At 37.5% G+C, this 12,581-nt stretch overlaps 1 protein-coding gene across 4 annotated transcripts in view; it reads left to right on the top strand.

The window, feature by feature from the left end:
• Nucleotides 1-12,581, top strand: part of Crbn (cereblon) — a 17,785-nt gene continuing 5,204 nt past the window's right edge. The window contains exons 1-7 of one of the 4 annotated variants that reach the window (XM_055628427.1): nucleotides 66-81; nucleotides 570-684; nucleotides 781-963; nucleotides 3,908-4,020; nucleotides 4,833-5,035; nucleotides 5,777-5,926; nucleotides 9,629-9,788. In XM_055628427.1, coding sequence (XP_055484402.1) covers nucleotides 3,937-4,020; nucleotides 4,833-5,035; nucleotides 5,777-5,926; nucleotides 9,629-9,788 — 597 coding nt within the window. In that variant the 5' untranslated portion in view covers nucleotides 66-81; nucleotides 570-684; nucleotides 781-963; nucleotides 3,908-3,936. Of the gene's footprint in view, nucleotides 82-569; nucleotides 685-780; nucleotides 964-3,904; nucleotides 4,021-4,832; nucleotides 5,036-5,776; nucleotides 5,927-9,628; nucleotides 9,789-12,581 lie in introns of all 4 variants that reach the window. The other 3 variants (XM_055628425.1, XM_055628423.1, XM_055628424.1) reach the window with 3 other exon arrangements.

Raw genomic sequence — 12,581 nt, forward strand, 5'->3', positions numbered from 1 at the left:
GCGGGTAAACAGACATGGCCGACGAGGAAGATCACCGGGACGCTGCGCACAACATGGGCAACCACCTGCCGCTCCTGGCTGGTAATCTCCGGGACCGACGCCTGGCTGCCGGTGGAGAGCGAGGCCCGGGACCGACCCCGCAGGGAGGACGGGACAGGAAGCCAGGCGCAGCGGCGAGTGGGAAGCTTCTCGCGAGCCTCGCCCGCCGCAGCCCTGTGCTTTCTTCCTGGCCTCTGGCTCCTGGGCTGTGGGGGATGTTGGGGCGTGGGACTTTACAGAGCAGGAACCCATTCCTTTCCATCTTTCGCCCTAGCGGGCCTCCATTAAAAATGCTCTGGGACCAGGCGAAGTCGGGAACCGGGTCACTTTAGTAGCCGTTACTTTTCCCACAAGTCTGTCTTAGTAAGCCTGACGGCTAATATGTCCTAGACATTACACTTGGATGTCACGAGCCCCGAAGTGAATGCTTTGCATGCATTCCTGCTTTTACCGTTACACCTGTCGCCTGTTCAGAAACTTGCTTATAGAGGAGAAATGTATTGACCGATTGTTAAATGTATACAATTCAGTGGCGTGGAAGGTCACACAGTTGCAGACAGGGTTCCGCGGTGTGCTGGTCTGTCATCACAGCTGGTACCTCTTAACTCTCTCTGTGGAAGCAGTATTTGGTGGTGTTTTCCTCAGGTTTGCAAATAATGCGCTTATTTTTAAGATACTCGAGAGAATGATACTACCAGTTTCTCTTTCCTGTTTACTTTATGCCCGTATGCTTTATTGCAGCTTTATGTTGCAGTACTGAATACTGAAAGGACATGAACTCGTGATGCATACTATTCTTAGAATGCTGTGGACAACATAGACTATTGTTCGGGTCTTTTGCTTGTAAGCCATGTAATGTGCTAGCCTTTGTAAGGAAACCATCACCATACTCAGCATTCTGATTTTAGGAGGTTCACAGTTGAGGTAAGGCAATTGAGAATAATTATAATCTCAGGTGCAGTTCATTTGGGGCCACATAAGCAAGTGCTGTTAGGGTGTGTTAGCTTTGTGTTTGATTCTTTGCTATGCTGGATTGGATTCCAGGGACTTCCAAATCCTCTGAGCTTTGTCCCCAACCCCTCTTATGATTCTTTAGAATTAGGGGTTATTCTGGGACTAGAGAAATTGAAAAATCTTGTGATGTAGATTTACTTGGGATATGACTGTGGACTGGGTTAGTTCTGAGTTGTTGATTACAGATGATTGCATTTGTAATCATTTGAGTTAGGAACTTTTTTGTGAGGTGTGAAGAAATAGTTTCAGGTTTCAATTAGTTGCCTCTGGAAAGCTGTGCTTTGGGTATGAATCTGTTCCTTGGTAGTAATGTAGATTGAAGGAGATGAATGCTGGGTGCGGGGCCAGTGCACAGAAGGCAACTTGTAAGTCACTGGTTGTGAAGCTGTACTTGCTGAAGTTCATAAATGTAGTAAAGTCACATTTCAACAGAAGAGATTTAAGAGAAATTGGCAGCACCTTGAATGTACCAGATATTTAGGAAGAAGAGTGGTGGAGTAGACAGAGGGTGTTCTCTTGGCATTCACCTACATGAGTCATTGGTAGTTCTGAAAAGTCTGTGTGTATTTTCTCAATTTACAATATTAAAAGAGGCTCACAAACTCTTATAGATGTTGTAGGTGTAGAATAATGGTTTCCCAAGGTACAAGAGTTTGATTTCTGGAGAAACTTTGGCTTGCTCCTTGAATCTGTATAATGTAAGTTGCTTTGAAAAGCGATCCTCTTTAAGTGCCAGCAAAATTGCTTAACATTTTAGGTGTGAAGAATCTATATTAGACAAATTGAATGTTCAAAGATAAACATAGCCTTGTTTATGAGAATGCACACCATAAGTAACAAATTCTTTTAAAGAATAAAGAAGTAGAAAATTTCAAGTATAATTTTTATATAACTTCAGCCCTTGAGCTAGCATTGGATATTTTATACATGCTGTAGTAGAGAAAAGAATGAGTCTCCAAATGTCATGTAAAATCTAGATTCTCAGAGTTGTAGATTAAAAAAATAATTCAGAATGATTTTTCCATCATTTTAGTTTTGTCTTTATCTCTTAATGTGACTTCCCTGTTATCAAGAAAAAAACAAAACATGTTCGTAAGTATTAAATATCAACTATCTGCATACAACTTGAAATAATTATGTTCATTGACAGAGCTTAATACCTAGGAATTTATAATAAAGTTCCAGCCATTTCCCTTATTGTAAAATCTTTGTATGTTCTCTTAGGAACCTACTTACAGATAATTTGATATAAATAATTTCTAAAATGGAAGAGCTGACCAATTTGTAATGAAACCTTATGCATTTCAAATTTTTTGGAGACATTTAAAAATATATGAATAGAAATGAGGTTTGGTGGGTTTTAATACTTAGTTTAGGTCAGTCTTGAAACTGTCAGCATTTGAGGCTGGAAAACCCCTTGTTGAAAGGTGTACCTTAAGCAGTACACTGAGTTTAGCAGCATGCCTGACCAACCCCAAGTCTGGCTTATCAGGATTTTTACAGTTAAAGACATCTTCAGACAGTTCCAAAAATCACAAGGGGGAGGGGGGGTTCATTCTTGGAGTAGGAAATGAACCTGTAGTTTGCAAGAAAAGAACAACTCCCACTTGATAGAATAACACCTCCATAAAGTAGTGCATTGTTTTGATTTTTCAGACTTTCATCTCTGTCCTTGGTAATATCAAATTTTAAAGTGGATCATCTTAGTTTTAATTAAAAAGAAAATGTCCTTAAGACATCTCATTTAAAATATATTTTCTTTGTGAGAATGCTTTTTTTTTTAATTTAAAATGATGAAGCAATGTTTTATGAAACTAATTATAAACATTCAATGTTAACTATGATACTGACAGCTAGGAAAGTAGTCACTGGAAAAGCAGTACCCTCCGCCAAGTCTTAATGCTATCTTTTTTCCAGTTTAAGGAACAGATCTTTCTTCCCTGCTTATTTCTTCTTTGTTTTCTTTCTTACAGAGAAACTCTTTATAGTTAAATTTTGAAAGAACCTCAAAGGTTATACCTTGTTAAGCATGCATATTTTTTTCATATGAAGAAACTAAGCTTTAATCAATTAGATTAAATTAGATTAGATCATCGTGTAAGATGTTGGAACTAATTAGTAGTTATGGAGATGAGAAAAACTGTCCATACAAGTGAATGGCATAGTTTAGCTATTTCCCTCGTAAGTTTGGAGCTAGTGAGAAAGGAAGGAAAGGGAGTTTTACCGTGAAGGAGCCTGGTTGCTGTTTCTGGCCAGATGGCCAAGGAAGAACCTCAGCCCCTCGCTCAGGGAGAAGTATCCATGATGTGAGATGAGGGAACGGCTCTGTCCTTAGCAGAATTCTGAGGATTACATCCAGTTGATCCCTAAGGAAGGGTACTGTGTAAAGTTTCTGGTGAGGAAAACAGAACTAGCAGCCTGCCAGAGGCAGCAGAAGAGCCATGACACAGAAGTATAATGTGGGACCCTGGAGGAGAGTCTAGAACAGGAAATGGAGATTAGCTAAAAATTTAAGGAAAGCCAAATTAAATAACTAAATTGTTAATAATAATTTGCTAATATTGATGACTTAGTTGTGAAGAGAAGCAAATGAATATACCATGTCAACTAGAGGAAGATAAAAGTTGTGGCACACTAGAATTGCATTTCTCCAACATCCTGTGTCCTAAAATAATTATTAAAAAGAGGGAGGGGGGGAAAAGGAAAGAAGGAGCAGAGATTCAGGCTTCCACTGTCTCTCTGCACAGAGTGCCTTTCCTTGAGGTGGGCTGTGTGAATGGGAACAGAGTTGGGGTTTTTGTTTGTTGTTTTTTTTAAATGAATTTCATTTTTTCCTTCTATTCTACTTTAGCAGAGAGTGAAGATGAAGAAGATGAAATTGAAATGGAAGTAGAAGACCAGGATAGTAAAGAAGCCAGAAAACCAAATATCATAAACTTTGACACCAGCCTTCCAACCTCACATACAGTATGTAATTTAGTCACTGAACTAATAGTGTAAATGGACCTGCAGTTTCCTAAATGCAAGTGGCTAAGGGATGCTGGCACATTAGCTGACCCTAGAACTTGTGGATGAGGACAGACTGTTATTTTCCAAGGCATACACATGTAATTTTAAAATTTAAGCAATGTAACACTATATCCTCATGCGATTCTTGTACTATTTTCTAGTATCTATATATACAACTTTAATTTTTTAATTTGTCCTGGGTGTCTGAGGAATTGTCTTCCCCCGAATGGTTCAGAGGATTCTTTTTTTTTTTAATTTGTTTTTATTAATTACAGTTTATTCACTTTATATCCCAGCTGTAACCCCCTCCCTCGTCCCCTCTTAATCTCACCCCCTCTACCTCCCTCTTCTCCTATACTCCTCCCCCAGTCCACTGACAGGGAGGTCCTCCCCCCTTCCATCTGACCTTAGTCTATCAGGTCCCAGCAGGACTGGCTGCATTGGATTCTTAATGTAGTCTCTATATTGCTGATGTGGGGTGGTATCCTGCATACTAACATTCTGTCATATTGGTTGTCATATTTGGACACAGACTATTTTGGTTAAAATATTTTGAACTACGAAATCCTGATGATTCTTCATAAAAATCTGGAGTTTTGCTAATAGGAAATACTAGGTAAAAAATTTGGGTTTGATAGAGATGTGGTTATGTAACCAAGTTTATGTAAATCAGCACGTGTGCCCTGTCTGAGTAGTTCTTTCATTCTGTCTTGTTCTTTAACCTTTTGAGCTGTATTGAGCTTCTTTCTTGACTCTGTGTCCTTGAACAGTATCTGGGAGCCGATATGGAAGAGTTCCATGGTAGAACTTTACATGATGATGACAGCTGTCAGGTGATCCCAGTCCTCCCTCAGGTGATGCTGATCCTGATTCCAGGGCAGACATTACCACTGCAGCTTTCTCACCCGCAAGAAGTCAGCATGGTTCGGAATTTAATCCAGAAAGACAGAACCTTTGCAGTTCTGGCTTACAGGTACGAGATTAAGTAATCTGCTTACTACACTGTCTTTTGTTGTCACAGCCAAGGCCAGTGTGGTAGCCAAAGCTGACTGAAATTTTGCAGCTTTTGGTTTAGAATTCAAAGTAAATATTGTCACGTAGGAGTTTGAAAGTACAGACTGGCTTATTTAATACTATTTTCATCATTTTGCAAGTCAGACATTTACTTTCATAGTTTAGCTATTTCGGACTCTAGACCTCATTTAATGGAAAACCTGCCTAGAATTGAGTTTAGAACTGTCTTTATTCAAAGATAGCTAGGCTTTTATATTTTCATATAGAGATTACTTTCCCCTTTCATAATTCACAAGGTGTACCAATACAAAACTGTGGTAAACTGAAGTTGTTCTTCAAGTAGCAAATGAAGGAAATGTGGTGGAGGCAGGAAGTGGAAAGAGGAAGTGTCCAGTTATCCCACACACTCACATCACATAGGCATAGTGATGCTAATTAGCAGCAAGCATCATTGTCTAACAAAGTGAAATAATGTTTACTTTGCGAAATGGCAATTTAAAGCTTTTTAGCCCTAGGTTATTTCTGTGGCTCTTAAAAATCCACCCTTATTCTAAAATACACTATTTGCTTTCTGGAGCCTTATGTCCTCTTAGCTTTATAGTGAGCATTGGCTGCTTGTTTTCCTTCTGTTTTGCTTTTGACAATTTTGGGTATTTAAAAACCAAAGCTGAAAACTTTCTGTAAATTTTTGTCTTGGAAGTAATATTCAGGAAAGGGAAGCACAGTTTGGAACAACGGCAGAGATATATGCTTATCGTGAAGAGCAGGAGTTCGGAATTGAAGTAGTGAAAGTGAAAGCAATTGGACGGCAGAGGTTCAAGGTCCTTGAACTTCGAACACAATCAGATGGGTAAGAAACTTTGTGCATCTTACAGAGAAATGAATTTATATTAATTTACTATTTACTGATCCTTTCTATTTTATAATTTCCTTAGTTGTTTGTTATTATTTATTATTGATTTATCTTTTAGTTAAACAGTGGTTATTCCTAAACCAGCTATATACCCAAATCACCACATAGAGACTAGGATTTACTTAATTAACCTAGAGCACAATGCTGGGCAATAGTCACTCCATCCTAAACCCCAAGGCCACGTAGTTTCCTCCCATTCGGATTTCCCACATTATACCTGGTTTTAGTCATATCTTTGGTCCAGTTCATCTCTCCTCATAGTTCCAAGTCCTCTCCTGCCCATCTCTCCTCTCCGACTCCCCCAACTCATTTCTTTCTCTTCCCCTCAGGAACAGGGTGTCCTACCCTAGTCTGTCCATTGCTCAGCATTGGCTGGTTGTTTTATTGAAATTACAGAGAACAAATGATGGCATGTTTACGCAAATGAGACAGGTGATGCTTAGAATAAACATCAATGCAATGTCAGATAGTGGGGTAGGAAAATCAGCATTTGAATGAACAAGGGTAAATTGTTCTCTTTGCCTTTTAAGGTATAAGCCCTTAGTTTCCAACTTTGATGTTTAACAGAGTCACCAGCAAGTGTAAAACCGTAGAGACTTTAGTTTCAGTCTTACCTCTCAGCCCAGAGTGTGACTTAATGTGGAAGGAGGCAGCAGCATCGTGTAAAAATTATTTCTAAGGGCTGGGGAGATGGTTGCTTTTCCAGGGGTCCTGAGTTCAGTTCACAGCAACTACACTGTAGCTCACAACCATCAGATCTGATGCCCTCTTCTGTCATGCAGGCAGACAGAACACTCAGATATATAAAGTACATAAAAATTATTTCTAGATGATTGTAATATCCCTCTAGGTTTGAGAACAATAATATAAATACCAAAGATAGTACCGCTTGGGGGCAAGGCTTCTTTGGAATTGAAGAGCTCTCTGCAGCATAGGAGAATAGAAGGCAAAAGCTGTGATCAGCATGCTCACCGGGACAGGTGTGGTATTGGCAGCATTCCTGTGCTGCTTGAAAGCCACACGGAGTAGTCCACCTGCCAAGTGCTACACCTGAGCTGTACCAGCCAGGGAGACTTGTGGCTGTTTGCATTTTGAGTTTTATATCATCCCAAGATGTCTTTTATATGAGTAATGAAGAAATTCTGTTGTCTCTGCACTGTGTGAAGTTTAGAAGCTCCCTGGAAATAGCAGTTAACATAGCTTTTCATATGACCAGAAAATATTGTTTATTTATTGTTTGTTTATCTTTTTCCATTAGTTTCTGCTAGCTTAACCCATACCTCTAAAATGGAAATTAATTAGAAGCATTTGTTTTACTTGGTGTCATGTCTTGTCTCTGGAACACAGGCAGCACCTGTAATATTTTAGGGGACAGCCTCTGGGTTCTGTTTCTAAGGAATTGTTCACTGATTTGTAGTTAGAGCTGAAAATTCTGTCAGACTTCTTTATTTCATGTGGCATCTGAAAACGTTAGGAATCAGCAAGAATGTGAGCTGCATGAAGAAAAGATTTATTGTCTGTTATGTTTCTATTGTGAGCAACTGTAAATATTAAGTAACAAAAGTGTCTAAGAGACAGCATTTTGGGACAAGAAATCATGTGGATATTGGGTGAGATGTCCAGATGTGAGGGGCTTGGTTTTCTCCTGGTCCTTCCCTAGAACATTTCATTACACAAACTCAAAACCTTTGTAAGGTTCTATGCTTTAGTCCTTCAGTAGACATGGTGCTGGGGAAGTGACTGGAACTTGTGTGGTCTACATTTGGGACAGCATTATGGGAATGAGTACAAGGTGATCTGAGGGTCTGTTAGTAATTGGTTGGTTGTTTTGTTACTGTGGATTTTGTGGACACTAACAGGTTTTAACTTACTTCCTATGTACATCTTGTTACAGTTTATTTTGTGAATATTATTTTCTAGAAGCTACAAAACAAATTGACTTGTGATACAGTGTATTTCTGTATATGACTTCAAAAATTGGTTGTGTAAAGCATAAGCTTTAATAGTCATCATCAGAAAGTAGGTCAAGAAACATGGCTGGAATCTAGTGAAGATTGACATATTGACAGGCCTTGGGAAGAAGAATTCTTTCTTGTATTCTGTTGACCTACTATATATTAAAGTCTCTCAAAAAGATGGATCTCAGCTTAAAAGCCTTCCGTGGAATAAGATTTCTTTGCCTCTACTTCCACCCTGGTTCTGAAACCACCATGACTTAAAAGAGCCAAGTCAAAGAAGGTTCAGGACAGTCTCTTTTTGCAAATGAGTAAGGTGTACCATAAAGGGTGCAGGTATCCAGGTAAATAAGAAATGGCAGATTTGTTCCACATTGTGACTTTCCAGCTAGCTGTCTGCTTTATACCAGAATTGTTCCTCAGCACAGTGGGAACTTAACCCTATGAAGTCTGTAATTAAGACTGAATTTTTGTTGTTTTTTTTTTTTTTCACCTAAATGACACTTCCTAAGCACAGTGTAACCGTTCTTGTTAAAAGTCTATTTTTCATATACATGGACTTTTTAAAAACTAACACAAAGAAAGGTGTATTTGACTCAGTGTGGGATTCTTCAGAAATCTGTTTCTTAGAAGTAATATACAGAAAAAGATATTAACATCCTCCATGAATTATAAGATATTTTATCTGTCAAATCTGAGATAAATAATTTTTAGTCAAAAAAGTTTGAACTATATAGTACAAACATTTTAGCTGAAAATTAAAATAGTGTAACATTTTGGGAAAAGACAAGAGTGGTTTTCTTTGAACTGCGTTTGCAGATCCATTAGGATGTAGAGAGATGCTCTGTACTTTGTTTATACATGATCCATCTACACTTGCAGCTCTTTTTTACACGTATTACAGACAAGCGCTAGTCAGTGTGAATACAAAATCCTAAAGGTTCAGATTTGCCTCAATTTCACGTGCTTTTACAGCCTTTTTAATAAAACCATGTAATAATAAAGTAACTGCCGTAAACACATTAGAGAGAACCAACACACTCACATACACATACACACCCTGCAAGCATGTTGAACAGAGACCATGAAGGCTCACTTCCTCTCTGGTTTTTAACATTTGTGCTGCAAAAGCCTGGTATGGCATAGAGGACATTGGTTCTAAAATGTCTTTGGTACAATAAAATTTTGTTTAGAAACAGAGTATGTATGTAATACTGTTGTCTTACTATCCAAAGTACATTTGTGTGGAGTTTTTTTTCTCCATTCTTTCTCTACCTGTTTTTGCTTTCTGAATATTAATGACAGAGTGTATGAGGCCTACAGCCTCGAGATTAAGGGTTAGAGAGTTGTAGTGTAAGAAATTAGATATGTCAAGATAATGTGTAGCCTATATGCTGTTTTATTAAATGAATTTTGTTTCATTTGTGCCTGCATATTTATTTGAAATGTAAAATCTCTTTATACTTAAGATGAGACTATAATCTGTATCTAAATTATCTCATTTTATATTTAGATTAAACAAAATTGTCTTGAGAATTTTGTGTTTGTATGTGCATTTGGTCGATTTGATTAAAAGAGGGAACTTCGAAAAATCTTTATTTAAAATTAACCTATGTTGAGAAACTTACAGTTTAATTTAGTGTATCACAAAAATGAACACCATGCCTGGTTCTCTTTATTTTAGAATCCAGCAAGCTAAAGTGCAAATTTTGCCAGAGTGTGTGTTGCCATCAACCATGTCTGCAGTTCAGTTAGAATCACTTAATAAGTGCCAGATATTCCCTTCAAAGCCTGTCTCTTGGGAAGAACAGTATTCATGTAAATGGTGGCAGAAATACCAGAAGGTGAGATACTAATTTCTTATATTTCTTCTAGAACTGAAGACAGACTCACAACTGTCATGACATTTTCTAGATACTGTAGCTCACTAGATCATAGATGTATTTAAGAATAATTCACCCGGCAGTTAATATGAAAAGTAGTTTACAGTAGTGGTGAGATGCCACACAATTGTAAGACTCTTGATATTATGTTTATCGTGCATGTATTAATGGTGTGTGGCTCTTAGTTTCCATAGAAATTTTAGAAAACTGAGTTAAATGCTGCTTTAAAGAAGGGACAGAATTGTTTGGGCTGGAATTCAGTGGCAGTAGAAAAGAAGCTGTCCTTAGATTTTTCAGAGGCAATGTTTTTGTCAGTTTTTCAGCAAGCTGCTGGCCACAGAGGAACTGACTTGAGAGTTTAAGGTATTCCTTGTTTGGTGCTGGGAATGTAGCTCAGTGGTTGAGGTCTTGGCTAGCACGTTCAAGTTCCTGCATTTGATTCCTAGCACTGAGGAAAGCTAAGTATACTTGTTTAGGCATTACTTCTTATGTATTTCTTTGGCTAAATGAGTTTACCTCTTAGGAAAAAAGTAGAAACTGTTCTGTCTCATTGGTGAGTCATGTACATCCCTGTAGTATATATGTGTAAATACAGCTTTAGGTACAAAACAAGCTTCCTAAGTTTATGATTTCTCCATAACCGAAAAATGTACTAACGTCAAAGTTTAGAATAAATTGTTATTTTGGTACTTTCTAAAAATTAAAAAAAAAAAAATCCTTTGAATCATTGCCTACTCTTTGTTAATTTAGAGTAGGAAAGGTTTACATTTTGATCTAAATAGTATGGTATCCTAAACTGATGTGAATTACTATAGAATTTTCATAAAAGTCTCTTTTTCACCATTCTCTCACATTTAGAGTTCTTTTGGAAGTCTTTAGCTTCTAGAGAACTTTGGGCAGAGCGGATATTGGATGGTCTTATAAGTATTAAGCTATATAGTTAGTTTTTCTTCTTGTTCTCCATTCTGTTAGCCATTTGTAAATAGTACAGTATGCTTTCATTAGTATAATTAATTAGACTGCTTAAGCACATGAAAAAGAATAATACAAGTAATATTTTGGAAGCTTTAACATTATTATTACAGCCTTAAGGTACAGGCTATTTGTACAGGTTTTCCTTTTCCAAACTGGGTACAGAGATTTTCTATATTTATCAGTACAACAGTAGGGAATTTGCTCACGGTGATTTTGAGCATAATTCTTAGAACAAGTATGTAAAAAGATAGCTCTATCAAGGAGTTTTATTTTTCCTTTTAGATTAAGCTATTTAATGCCTAACTGTGTATCTGTCACTTGTTTACTAATGAACTATGTGGAAAACTAATCATATCAAGATGATTGCTTTCTGTATGTCATGTCCATACATATTTAGTTGTCCATTTAAATGACTGATACTTTTTCAGCAGGACTTATATTGAGATTTATAATTTGTTCTGGGATGATTTAGTTAACCTTCAACATATATAAACTACGCCCAGATCACATCAGATAGTATTTAAGCTTCCCTAAGTACTCTGTGCAATGTGCCATTTTGCCAACAGCAGTAGAGAAAATATGAAAGATATACACACACTCAACATGGTGGATGTTGAGAAGGGGAAAATATTAGCCAAGTTAATTGAGAACACTTCAAAGTCATTCAGGATAGATTTGATTTCCTGATATATTCACGCTTTGAAATTGGTGTTTACTTTTTTTATTATTGAATCTTTCTAAACTCACTAGAATGATTGAGATTGTCTCAGACTACAATCCTGCATGTCTCTCTTTTTCCAAGCTGAAGCTTGCCATGCCAATTAGAAGAGTTGAAATATAAAGTAAACATAGTATTTGATGCTCATCCTTCCAGTCTGTGCTAAATAAACAAGACGTGGTGTTCCTATGTGTGATGTAGAGCGTGGCAGAAATGAGCACTAACTTCAACGGCTTGGTACTCAAACATGCTGTCATAGGCTAGGTTTTAGTGAATCTGACTGGCCTTTTGCAATTTTTAAAAGTTCTTGCAGTTTATTTCAAGGGCCTTTATGCATGCTATCATTAGTAAACTCTGTTCCCTGAACGACTGCAACGTCTATGAATCCTTAGCACCTTGAGCTTTCTGGCTAGTATCATAATTTTATTAAAGAACAACTCTTACAAAGTAAGCCTTAGAAGAACACCTGTGACTACTGCATTATCAACAGCACCACAGAGAAGCGAAGCCAGTCTGCACTCGCAGGCCAAGAAGGACTCTGAATGAGTGCTGGGTACGGGTAGTTGCTCTCTAAGAACAGTTCTGATCCTTTCAGTTTGTGTGACTACTGTTAAAAGCAGTTCTTTCTGCATGGATTTTTTTAGACTCTGTCCAAATAACCAAATACATACTTTGAGAAGTCCTTTTCTTCAGTGGGAATTGAGACATTGGTTTGCTTATAGGTCAGGGCTGTGCAAAAGGATGACATCATTCAGTACATTCCTGTCACTGTTAACATGTCTCTTATCTTCTGCTTGTAATTACATAATGATTTACATTTCTCTTTACCTTGATGTATCAAATTACACTTTTGCACTACATTTTATAATGTCTTCTTGCTAGAGAATAATCATCTTAATGCGGAATATGTTTTACTACGTAGTCGGACATGTGTCAGCCACCTAAACAGAAACTTTTTTGGCTCCTGTTACTCTGTAAAGAATTTCTAATTTTAGGAAGTAGACTTCTTCCCCAAAAGTATGAGCTTCATGGGCTGTATTTTTACCTTTTTGTTATGGTAC

Source organism: Psammomys obesus, unplaced genomic scaffold, assembly GCF_907164565.1.
Source record: "Psammomys obesus unplaced genomic scaffold, mPsaObe1.curated_primary_1811, whole genome shotgun sequence".
NCBI classification, from domain to species: Eukaryota; Metazoa; Chordata; class Mammalia; order Rodentia; family Muridae; genus Psammomys; species Psammomys obesus.